The sequence below is a fragment of the Octopus bimaculoides genome, chromosome 5, assembly GCF_001194135.2.
Source record: "Octopus bimaculoides isolate UCB-OBI-ISO-001 chromosome 5, ASM119413v2, whole genome shotgun sequence".
Taxonomy (NCBI): Eukaryota; Metazoa; Mollusca; class Cephalopoda; order Octopoda; family Octopodidae; genus Octopus; species Octopus bimaculoides.
The window spans coordinates 2,926,502-2,940,111 of NC_068985.1; the positions used below are offsets into that span (position 1 = coordinate 2,926,502).

General features: G+C 35.0%; 1 protein-coding gene across 1 annotated transcript in view; it reads right to left on the reverse strand.

Moving 5' to 3' along the window:
- The window catches only part of LOC106867829 (serine/threonine-protein kinase greatwall), a 420,959-nt gene that overhangs the window by 344,944 nt on the left and 62,405 nt on the right, over positions 1-13,610 (reverse strand). Inside the window, exons 3-4 of the mRNA XM_052968117.1 lie at positions 7,778-8,533; positions 1,375-1,890 (exon numbers count right to left, since the gene is read on the reverse strand). Of these exons, the coding sequence (XP_052824077.1) occupies positions 1,375-1,890; positions 7,778-8,533 (1,272 nt within the window). The remainder of the gene's footprint in view (positions 1-1,374; positions 1,891-7,777; positions 8,534-13,610) is intronic.

Consider the following 13,610-nt stretch of genomic DNA (forward strand, 5'->3'; position numbering starts at 1 on the left):
AGAATTAATAAAATCACTTTCTCAACTAATTCTTGTTTTGAACAACTGTCCCAATAATAGATTATTTCTTCAATTATAGCTGAAAATAAAACTATTCCTGCTGGGGAAATAACCACAGCATAAAATGGAAGATAATTTCAATCAGTTACAAAAACAGAATCTAATGAATAAAAAAACAGAACAAACAACCCAAAAGGAATTATAAATGGACTAACACATATAATTACTTTGGAAAGTCTCTATCATAACCTATGGCATTTTGGTACTTCAAGAGAGGAGAATGTTAATTAATAGCAAATTTACTGAGAACTAGTCCAATCAAAACAAGCCACTGCCATTACATTAATCAAATAGAATAACTTTTAAAAAATGTTAAAAAATAGCTTTACTTTTTCATTTCTAATAAATGAGAAATATAGATGAATGTATATTATGCATGAAAAAACAAAATAATCTCTTCTATATTTTCTAGGTGTTTACTACCACTACCGCAAGACATGTGAAGGTAAAATTCCAAAAACAAATAAAGAACAGTCTGAAATATTGAATGAAAGATTTTAAATGACTAGTTTTATGCTTGAATGAATTCCTTGAGAATCTCTCTGCTATGTATAGTTTAGCTTATATAAGTTTTCAGAGAATGGAAAAATTTGAGATTACTTCATCTTATGAAGTCTTGTTTAAAACATGAAAGCGAACTTCTAAAATACAATGACACTTGAAATGTTTGTAACTAAATTTAGCCATAGTTACTGACTTCGATGTACATCTTGCTGACAGCGTAGGTTGATAAGCAGGTTTACTGTTGTGGGGATAAGGGGGTTTACCAGGTTCATTATCTTTTATCTTTTACTTGTTTCAGTCATTAGACTGCGGCCATGCTGGGGCACTGCCTTGAAAGGTTTTAGCTAAACGAATCAATCCCAGTGCTTATTTTTATTTTTAAAGCCTGATACTTATTTTATTAGTGTCTTTTGCCAAACCGCTAAGTTATGGGTATATAAACGCATCAACACCAGCTGTCAAGAAGTGGTGGGGACAAATACACCACAAAGACACATGCACGCCCACATATGACAGGTTTCTTTCAGTTTCTATCTACCAAATCCACTCACAAGGCTTTGGTTGGCCCAAGACTATAGTAAAAGGCACTCTACCAAGGTGACACAAAATAGGACTGAACCCAGAACCTTGTGGTTTGGAAGTAAATTTCACACCACACAGCCATGTCTGCAGCTAATATAAACAAAAACAAAGAAAGAAACATATACAAATCTAACAGCTACTTGTAAAAGGAATAACTTATTTATTTTCCCAAAAAGCTAATGAGTAACAGTGAGGTTAAAAATAAGATTATGAAAATAATTAGCATACCTGAACATGGTTCTTTGATGTAAGAGGAGTGACAAGAGCTTCTAGCTTGTGCCAATTCCGTGTAGATGAAGTACATGAATCACCAGTATTTGAATTAGAAAAAAATGTTTTTGACTCACAAGTCTTAAAAGAATTTGATGTGTTTGAATCATCTAAATTTCTAGATGTATCTGTCAAGATAGAATTTTGACTTGTGGCACCAAGGGAGGCCCAACTATGGTGGTGAAATATTAATGGAGATTCATTAAACTGCAATCTCTTCTGAAGCCCCAGTTCAACATCGCTGTGTGTTTCTCTTGTCTTGTTTACACTGATGTGCGATTCCTCACCAACATCAGATTCTAAGGACTTTACACATTTAGGTCTTTTCACTCTTGAAGACTCGCTGAATGGAGAAAAACAGTCCATCTGTTGAGTGAGGTTGGTCTTGCCTTGTATAGAACCTTCATTATTCTGGATGTGTTCAAAAGCCTTTCTCAATCTGCTCCGAAATGTGTTACTTTTTTTAGATTGTCTCTAAAGTTTTGAAAAGAAAAAGATAATAATAATAATAATAATAATAAGAAGAAGAAGAAGAAGAAGAAGAAGAAGAAGAAGAAGAAGAAGAAGAAGAAGAAGAAGAAGAAGAAGAAGAAGAAGAAGAAGAAGAAGAAGAAGAGAGAAAGAAGAAGAGAGAAAGAAGAAGAAGAGAGAAAGAAGAAGAGAGAAAGAAGAAGAAGAAGAAGAGAGAAAGAAGAAGAAGAAGAAGAAGAAGAAGAAGAAGAAGAAGAAGAAGAAGAAGAAGAAGAGAAAGAAGAAGAAGAAAAAGAAGAAGAAGAAAAAGAAGAAGAAGAAAAAGAAGAAGAAGAAAAAGAAGAAGAAGAAGAACACAGAGAGAATGAAATATAGTCAAAGCAACAAAAACAGAATAGTAACATTTTTAATGTGATAAATTCAAGATGAATATAAGAAGTTGTGCATAAATTTGAGTCTAAAATTGAGATGAACTTAGTGCAACTGCTGTATTATTGCACTAAAATAATTTAGCTGAAGGTTTCCAAGTTATTTTATTTGAAACTTGCTGAACTAAAGAACATGTTTATATAACACTTTCATTATATGATTTATCCTATCAAGGACACATTTTGCATGTAGGAAGAATGTTATGACAAGCTTCATCATCCAATTTATGCTTGCACATTAACAACACCCTTGTGAAGTCAAGCTTACTTTATGTTTCTACGTTTCTTGAAACCATCTAACTTGTTATTCTTTGTAGAACTGTGGCCATGCCGGAGTACCACCTTAATTTATTTTCTCCCCTTGAATGGCTTGCTGGCCCAATATCATCATTGCAAGTTTATTCAATGTTCTTTGAATTTCTCAGTAGAGGTCCCGTTTATATTTCTGACTTCTATAGGTAGGCAGTTGAACGAGGACTTCTCATTATCAGACTGGTACAAGAGAGTGTTTATGCTCACAAAAAATAATTATAAATCTAGCTTTCACCTTTGGAAAATTATCCCTAAATTTTACATTATATAATTTAGTAATTTTTACAGAATTGGCTAAGATCATAAACTGTGAACCACTATTGCTGCTGACTCATTCAGTCATGCTCGAACCTACCAAACTCAGCATTGTATATAGTTGGCTGAATGTATTTGTAAAAATAAATCTGCAACAATGTGATTGTAAAGATAATATTGGAACCAATGTTGACATTGATAACACTACTCAAGTGTGGTTCCAGCTCAGAAGTTTGAAACAGTGAAAGAGTAAAAGAAAACGTTCCATGTAAAGTAGGAACATCAATAATTGAGCTGCTTATGAACAAGTCCAAACAGAGTAACAAACATTGTCAGGTAGGTTATTTACATTTGATGTAAATAATGTGTGGCCCCCATGCTGGTGGCAGGTAAAAAGTACCATTCGAGTGTGATCGTTACCAGCGTCGCCTTACTGGCACTTGTGCCGGTGGCACGTGGAAAACACCATTTGAGCATGGCCATTGCCAGTACCGCCTGACTGGCCCTCATCCTGTTGGCACGTAAAAGCACCCAATACACTCTCAGAGTGGTTGGCGTTAGGAAGGGCATCCAGCTGTAGAAACTCTGCCAGATCAGATTGGAGCCTGGTGCAGCCATCTGGCTCACTAATCCCAAGTCAAACTATCCAACCCATGCTAGCATGGAAAGCGGACGTTAAATGATGATGATGATGATGAGCTTCCGCTATCTTGGTGACCAAGTTAGTAGTGGGGGAGGGTGAGCTGAAAGTGTAGCTGCTAGAATAAGAATAGCCTGGGCAAAGTTCAGAGAGCTCTTACCTCTGCTGGTGACAAGGGGCCTCTCACTTAGAGTAAAAGGTAGACTGTATGACGCAAGTGTACGAACAGCCATGCTTCATGGCAGTGAAACATGGGCTGTAACTGTTGAGGACATGTGTAGGCTTACAAGGAATGAAGCCAGTATGCTCCGATGGATGTGTAATGTCAGTGTGCATACTAGACAGAGTGTAAGTACCTTGAGAGAAAAGTTGAACCTAAGAAGCATCAGCTGTGGTGTGCAAGAGAGACGTTTGCACTGATATGGGCATGTGGCAAGAATGGATGAGGATAGCTGTGTGAAAAAGTGCCACACTCTAGCAGTTGAGGGAACCTGTGGAAGAGGTAGGCCCAGGAAGACCTGGGCTGAGGTGAAAGGGCACGACCTTTGACCATTGGGCCTCACCGAGGCAATGACTTATGACCGAGACCTTTGGAAATATGCTGTGCGTGAGAAGACCCGGCAAGCCAAGTGAGACCTAAATTCAAGGCCTCTGCCGGGATGCGTACCTTCCTACATTGTACACTAAACTCTGCTTGCGAAGACCTGTTGAGGCAAGTGAAATTGAACTAAATTCGATGGCTGGCACTTATGCCAACCGTTGTCTCCTTAATTGGACACGAAACTAAGCGAAAGCAAAATCGTGATGGCACCTGTATCCTGGCACTTGTGCCGGTGGCACGTGTAAAAACATTCAAGTGAGATCGTTGCCAGTGCCGCTGGACTGGCTCCTGTGCAGGTGGCACATAAAAGACACCATTTTGAGCGTGGCCGTTGCCAGTACCGCCTGACTGGCCTTCGTGCCGGTGGCACGTAAAAGCACCCATTACACTCTCGGAGTGGTTTGCGTTAGGAAGGGCATCCAGCTGTAGAAACTCTGCCAAATCAGATTGGAGCCTGGTGTAGCCACCTGATTCACCAGTCCTCGGTCAAATCATCCAACCCATGCCAGCATGGAAAACGGACATTAAACGATGATGATGATGATGATGATTCAGGTCACTGCCTGGAATTGAAATAAGGGTAGACAAACATTGCAAAGCTGTGACACAAGGAGATATTGCTAAATTGGGTATAGCTGATCATGTATGGAAAAAATGGAGACCGCCTCCTCCTGTGGCATGAAGTTAAAATAATAGACAGAGAACATCAGTGGAAAATACGAAAACTAAAAGAAGCAGCACATATGCTAGGACACAACAACCTCCTAAGCAGACTGAGTGCAGATATGAATAGCATATGAGAACCGGTATTAAGGAAGCATAGGAAAATATTAGATTTATAAGCCCTAAAATTCACTCCATAATTGCACACGGGTATATGGCGTAGTGGTTAAGAACGCAGGCTACTAACCCCAAGATTCCGAGTTCGATTCCAGGCAGTGACCTTAAGAATAATAATAATAATAATAAATAATAACAACATCAGATAGATATAATGGAATACCAATCAATCATAATATATTTTGTTCCAATTAAAACAAAATTTCTTCAAGATATTAAAACAAATCAGCAAGTTAGAAAATCTCTATAAGAGATCTGAGCAGTAACTATACTGAGAAGTAGTGTTTATTGCCACTTCAGCATGGCTGTTCCATTGGAACCGATGTTACTGGTATTTTTAACCCCAGGAAGACACATCCTTCAATTAGTTATTTGATGCAATCTGCACCTGATGTAATTGCAAGCAAGAGAGTGAACTCCTACCTTCTTCTAGCCATGAGACCACCAGACCATATGGTTTTGACCTCATTGTGGTCATCTAAACTAGCCATTTGCTTGTTGCATGATCAGTAACTGTGTGCCACTTACTTTTCTATATATTGCATGCTGAAATGAACTGCTGCTATCACTAGCAGGCAAGTATCCACCACTGAGGATGACCACAAAGAGGTCAAAACTGTAGGATTTGGTGCTCTCATGACTAGATGGTAGGGATTCACTCCCGCTGCCTGCAATATATATCAGGTGCAGATAGCATCAAATAACCAGCTGGAAGAGGCATCCTCTTCGGGTTAGAAGTACCAGTAACGTTGGTTCCTACAGAACAAATGATTTTTCTACCTTTTGTTTTTAAACCCTAAAGGTTTTGTTCTTGTTTTCACACACACACACACACACACACTCACTCACTCATTCTTTAACAGTTCGTAATAAACACTCCGATAATGATATCCTAGGACATCAACAGGGTTGACATTTATAACATTTCAGTTACAACGGCAGCAACATGTATAAAAACAGGGCAAGTTGGATTGAAAAAAATATTCTGGAAATTTAATTCAAAATGGAATGGAAATGTTGTTTTTTTAAATAGTAAATATATAATCAAGTAAATTAATAAAATGAGAATATAACTATTTCTTCAAGAAGTATACACCTAACTTTTAAGGAGCAATCACTTATGTACACAGTTGAGAAAAACGAATAATTGCAAACCTAATTGCTTCTAGTTTCTTCCAAAATGTGAATTTCATTCATTACAGAATTTAGACACCTCAATATGTATTCTAAGCCATTAGCACAATACTTTCAGATATGTTTTCTACATTACATGGGTGTTTGCCTCTGTGTGTATGTGTGTGTGTGTGTGAGAGAGAGAGAGAGTGAGAGAGAGAGAGGGAGAGAGAGTGTGCATGCTCACACACACACTCTCGATAATATTAATGTGTATTTGTGTGAACAGGCAGGCATTTTATATTTTTCACTGAACAATTCAGTAAATCACAGCAATGTTAAAAATTTAAATTGTTTCAAACTGAAACCAAGAAATACAACAGTTCTTCAATGAATGAAACCATTTAAGCACAGAGTTTAATTTAAGTGGCACTGAAATGGATTCTGTGTACTTAAATATGAACTAAAAGCTTTCTATGGTGCTGAGTTCACCAAAGAATGAAAGGACATCATCAACAAATCAGAATCTTATCAAAACCAACAAGTAAAATTTACACTAGAGTCTATCAATAGATACCTGATATAGATTAGAAATAAGGAACATCATTATTATAATCAGCAAATCATTTTGTCCGTTTGTAAGATAATTTGCCTTTGTTCTGTAAGAGGTTCACTCCAATAGAGTGACTCTAAATTTTACACTAATGAAATAACTGGTAACAGTGAGATGGAAACTTTGGTAGATTAAGATAAAACATTACTAACATAAAAGTGTTTTTCTGTTAATACTGCTGCTGTATTTAAAAAAAAACTGACAACTTTCTGTTCCTATCAAACATAACCTGGTCAATTCTTCAAAAGTGTATATTTGCCCATAAATAAGGCTGTTTGTTTTCTCAAAATAAAATATCTAACAGTACTATTACAATGCTGCTATTTGACATTCAGTAGAAAATACTAATCTCAACACTATAATGTATCATCTTCTTTTAAGAGCACAACATAACGACCACTGAATTATTTCAGTCCACTACTTTCCAGTCACCTCAATCTTATTGTGCTTCTTATTGTTACATAAAATAACTGACTGCTTCTCTTCTTTAAGGTAACAGTAAATACAGGGTGTTCAAAAAATCTTTCTGCAGTAAATATTTTATTGCAAAATAACATATCTATAACATGGTGTAAAGCAACATAAGAATATATTAGACTTTACACGGCTTTAAAAAACTTTATAAGGTGTTGAAATAGTCATCCTTTATTTTCAATACATAAGTTGACTCTTCTACACATGATTTGAAATACATCATGGGGGGGAAAAATTCACTGCGGAAAGACTTTTTGAACACCCTGTAGCATACATTTCTTGTACTGCTCCTTTTTTTCTTCACTTTTATGTGTTTCCAGGTAATGTTGATAGCGTGAATTCAATCATTTACTTGACATCTCTACTGCTAATTGTTCACAAAATACTCTCAAAAGGGCCGTCTCAATACTATGATTTGCACTACAATACTAAAGTATGAATAAGCTGCATGATTCCCTAGTTTCATATTAATCCTTAACTACAAACATTATCAACTTTGGCTGTGTAAAAGGATCCAGATATCACTTCTCTCCTTACAAGAAACTTCAGTTTATCTAAAATATAATTAAAATAGAATAATTAATAATATAAATATATAAATATATAAAAATTACCATTTTTGAGTTGATCTTCTTAAGATTGTTTCTTGATGAATCACTAGCAGAAGTAGATCTAGCACTGACAGGTGTGCTGTTTAAGTGGGAAAAGCGTACTTTATTCTGCAAGGTCTTCAAAGGCACACTATCAATTTCCAATCCATTCTCAGGTGCTCTGCAATGATCCGAAATTAGTTCTGGTGAAGTATCACGATGGAAAGATTTCCTTTTCCTTGACAGTGGTATACTCTGTAGGATGTTTCCTTGTGAACATTCAGTGTTGTGCAGCACAGAATTAACTGGCAGTGAAGAGGGATTACAACATTTTCTGTCAGGCAGTGAAACATTAGTTTCACTCTGGGAAGAGACAAAGGAATCTGACAGAGCTTTATTTGAGTTGTGGTCCTGTTTTAATTCAGAAGCAGGATTAAAATCAGAAGACTTTGTGTTGTTTACTTGTACAGGTGAAGCAGTTTCATCAAAACTGCTGCAGGTACTCAGAAACACACTGTCACTGAACTCTTCCTGTCTACTGTCAGAAAAAATATTCCCAGACTGACTGCTGTTCGGTGGAGAAGCTTGTTTTGCAGGACAGTTGTGGGGGCTTATAATGTCTTTGAGTCGACACACAGGTAGTACCTCATGGAACTTTTGAGCAGCAGCAGTGATGGAGCAATCTTTGTGAAAACCACAATCGTTAACTGGTGAACTGATGATGCTCACTTCATCATTTCCTTCTTGCATGGAGGACTTCATTTTAGACTTCTGTGCAGACTGTAAAGAAAGACAAAGGAAAACGTCAGACAAACTGAAAAAGCTTTTGTGTTTTTGAAACAATAAATACCTTTGTTTTATCTTTTGTATTGCTTTATCAATATTAATTTGGAAAGAAAGTTCTATAAACTTAGTATTCAGTTACATAAAATATTGTTTGCCCTCTTAAACACTTCACACACCAAAACTGCCAGTGAAGATGACAGCAATGGAGCAATAACTATGACTGCTCCTGGTTGTGGGTAAGATAGGGGAATAGGCTTAATCCATCACCCACTTTAATACCATTATCTGGGTTTTGAAGGGGTTCTAACCAAAACCATTTTGATGCAAGCAGTCAGAACAGGATTTCAGTTTGAAGATAATTCAGAAAACAATAGTCGTCCTTCCTCTTCACATTCCTCTCTTGAAGGTTCTAGAAGATGTCCCAAGTACTGACCATCCAATCAACGAAGACATTAAAAAAATTAAAAAGTAACTCCATCCATTCATGACCACATTTCTAACAATCAATTTGAAGATAATACACAAATTGGAAGGTTTTAATAAAGTAACTTTTTCACTGTTTAACCCTTTAGCATTCAGATTACTTTGAATGATGTTGTTGATGATGATGACAATGATGATGATGATTGCTCTGTCAAATGTAATACTCATATATTCACATTGTTCTGAATAAATCATGCATTATCTCATAGCTTTGAGATTTGGATGATGAGAATGTTATTTTTAGATGACATTGTAGGATAGGTGTGAGAGGTTGGATATGGCCAGTTTAAATGGTAAAGGATTAAGCTTGTGTTTGGAACATAACAAAAACTTCTTAGAAAGAAATTATAATGAAATATTTAATTTAGATATGACAGGCTTTGCATCCTAGAACTAGGATTGTTCTCAGGAAGGTTGGTAAACAAGAGGATTAAACAGGCAATAAAAAAGTATGATGGTCAAGATTAGACCTAATGACAGGAGAAGGATAAAAGCACTTTAACCATTTAATCACTATAACTTACAATTTCATTTAAAATACACGTGTAAACGATTTGCTACAAATTTAAACCAGTGGATATTCCAGCTTTTTTCACAAAAGGTAGAGGAAATGACTTGATTATCAGACTAGGTGCCAGCATATTGGTAAAGGTAAGGAATTTACTGAACACATGTTCTGATTTTCTGAGGTGATTTAGAAGACGATTTTTTATTGGGGTGGGGTGGGGATTGGCATATTATGTACTTGCAATTGTTTCCACAACCAAAGCTATCTGAGGATAAAAATGAATAAATAGGAATATATTTAATTGCTAATAAACATGGTTTTAGTTATCTATGAGAAGGAGCAGTTATTGGCATACAGGGGTAGAAAGTCACACACACACAAACATATATACACATTCTCTCTCTCTCTCTCTCGTACCCCCACCCCCAACTGCATAAGGATATATTTTAATGAGTGGTTACTGGTTAAAGATCTTTGCTTTGATTTGTTTTGCTTTATCTTCTAAAAATAGAGGGGAAATATGAATCACATCCCATTAATGATTGCTTTCACCTTGTCCCTCCCATGAGATATTAAATACCTGACCTCTGGTAACATATGATCAATGTTTATTGGCAATATTAGACATGAAACACATGCAACACACATTTTCTAACGGTTAATATATGTGACATGAGCGGGCTACTTGCTTTTACAAAATAACCTTACAGCTATGTAATAACTGAATAATCAACTTCTGTATCCTGCAAAATATCAGTAAACATTGTGGATATTTTACAAACCAGCTAATATTAGACAACGACCCAGCTAATATGTGATGACTGCAAACATATATCTACAGAGAAATTATAAATTCACTTCATAAGCAAAACGAAATTTAACCCTGTAGCGTTTAAATTGGCTGTATCTGGCCCAAATATTCTACCTGTTTTATGTTCAAACTGGCCAGATCTAGCCTTTCACACCAACCCTACAATATCATTCTAAAAATAAACAATTGCATCATCAAAACCTTAAAATCATAGGATAAAGTAAGATTAATTGAAAATGATGCAATTAAGTATAACGTTTGACACAGTAATCTGAATGCTAAAGGGTTAACAATGGCCTTATTTAAATCAATATAGCTTGTGACAAGCTACTCAGGTCATTGTAAATAGTATGTGCAATGTGAGGCTGCAGTTTCAATATTAAGAACATATGACATACAAGTAAAAGATGAATGGTAGAAATAAACTGAAAGGTGTGAATGTCCATAAGATGAACACAGCATTGTATATGCTTGCTGATGATGCACACACAAACACACACATTCCTATTAAAAGCATACTATGTGTGTATAAAATGCAAAACGTTTGGCATTAAGTATGCAAAGTTAGCAGCAAATAAATCTGCAAGATCTGTGTGCTTTTATACATTTAAGCTTGTAGACAATCCTGTGTGTGCAAATGCTTGAAATAGCCAAGTTTCTCAGAGTGGTTGGCGTTAGGAAGGGCATCCAGCTGTAGAAACTTTGCCAGATCAGATTGGAGCCTGGTGCAGCCTTCTGGCTCACCAGTCCTCAATCAAACCGTCCAGCCTGTGCCAGCATGGAAAGCAGACGTTAAACGACGATGATGAATGTTAACATATTTGATGCAATGAAGAGCAAAAAAAACAAGCACAAATAAGTATGTGGTAAGGAAAAGACAACACTAACTTCCTCACTCTTTAACATACCAGCTAAATTGTAGTTGGTGCCATTCAGCACTCACCATTTCTGGAACTGTGTAATATGGTCAAATTAATAAAGACATATACATGTGCTGAGATAATAATAAATTTGTGATCCAAAAATGAACTCGTTACTTGTCACAAGATTTCACAAGATAATATTAAGAGGTTGGATTTCTTAAAATTTTCTAATGATATGATTCTGTTACAACAAACATTATGGTTTTAATAATAGCAAGAAACAAAATCATTTCTTTTATCTTTAACATAAAGCAAAACAGATCACATTCAATTAAAGATAGCACAAATATATTTGATGTAGTAAGATGAGAAATTCCTTAAAATTACAGCCATAATGAGCAAAGTAGTTTTGTCTTGTAGGCTTTATTTTTCTTTTCTCGGTTATTTCACATGCTTTCAATGAATGTGACATTGAAATCACATGAAAATGGCTCCTTTCCCCCAGAAAAGGAAACATTTGGCTGCTATTTCTTGCACACCCTGCTACCATGTAACAAGTATTTCGGGACTTTTATCGCAAATAGCTGTTACGTGGTAGCAGTGTGCGCTAGAAATACCAGCGAAACCTGTGAAAGTGAGATATGTTGAATGCACTAAAAAAAATCCTATGGAAAAAATTATTTCACACTAAGGTTATGAACAGGTCTTTGACGAAACATTTACCGTTGTTTTAGTCATTTTCACTTAGAAATATTTTTTTAAATATGCCAAAATAAATTTTTGTAAAGGTATTCACTTGAAAATAATCTAAAAAAAACATTAAAATATTGTTTGTTTAAAGAAAGCTAAAATATAAATACTTACTGTACAAACAACTTACATTTTTGAAATCACACTCAAAAACATTTCCAAATGATTAAAATATTGTGTTTAACAAAAGTGAAAATAGAAACATTGATTATAAAAAAAACAAATTGTATCTTTACGTTGTCACGCCACTGTGTCTAATAGAAAGGTAAGAGTTTCTTCACTTTCTAGATTAAGTTATTTTCTGAGAATTATCCCATTATGCACCGTTCTGGGTATTTATACCCCAAAAACTCCTAATATCTCAATGACCAGTTGTCCGATTTACACAGAACTTGTTTTATTCAGTTCATATTAACATTGCAGGGTCAACTCAATTCATAGAATTTTCCTATTATGCACCTGTTTGGCTGGGTAACATTGCAAGCAAAATTCAAGCTCACTTGTAATGTGTTATAGATACATATACATCTATATAAACATACACACAGACACACACACACACACATATGTAGATATATACACATAGATATATAGATATATATATATTAAGGGCATTATTACACGTAAATGCCTCACGCTATGAGGGACTCTTAAAGTCAAAATTACCATAATGGATACAGTATACCGAATGCAAGGGAATGCAAATCTTGAACAGGACTCTTAAAAACAGATTCAGCCACCTCTTACATAGATGTATAAGAGTGAACAGATCTATGTACTCTGCTGGATACATTTGGTGTTTGTCCGGTATGTTAATTTTTTTTGTTCATTTTTATGTGTCTTGAGTATGCCTGTACTGACGATTAGAAAGTGTAATCTGTACACTAACTATGAGATCATATATGATTTGTGGGTGAATCTCTTTTTACGAGTTCAGTTCAAGATTTGCATTCCCTCGCATTTGGTACACTGTACTCATTATGGTAGTTTTGAATTTTAGAGTCCCTCATAGCATGAGGCATTTACATGTAGTGATGCCCTTAATATAAATAAATATATTTAAAGGGAATAATTATGAATTTTTCCCTTATGAGGTTTTTCACGTTGACTACTTGATAAATTCTTATAAATATTCTATCCTATTTTTAAATAGACATATATATATATATATATATATATATATATATACACACACATATATATAGAGGTATATGTATACATACACACACACTTATATATACACACATATATATAGACATATATGTATATATACACACATATATACATATTCATATACATATATACACATATTTATATATATACACATATACATACACACACATACATATATATACACACACACACACACACACATATATATATATATATATATATATATACATACACACACACACATGTATATAAGTGTAAATAGAGGTTAAAATAACCACCTTAAGGGATAGAAAATATCCAATGAACTACTGGTTTGTTAAATATTATTTTGTTGGCAATTGTAATATTCCTAAACTTTGTTCATAAAATATTCAAATTAAAATCCACAAACTGGAGAAGTAGCATTAATATAATTTATTAACTGCAAAAATTCAACATATTCTCTTACAGCTGTTTCGATTTTGCCCAAATGAATTGAATTCC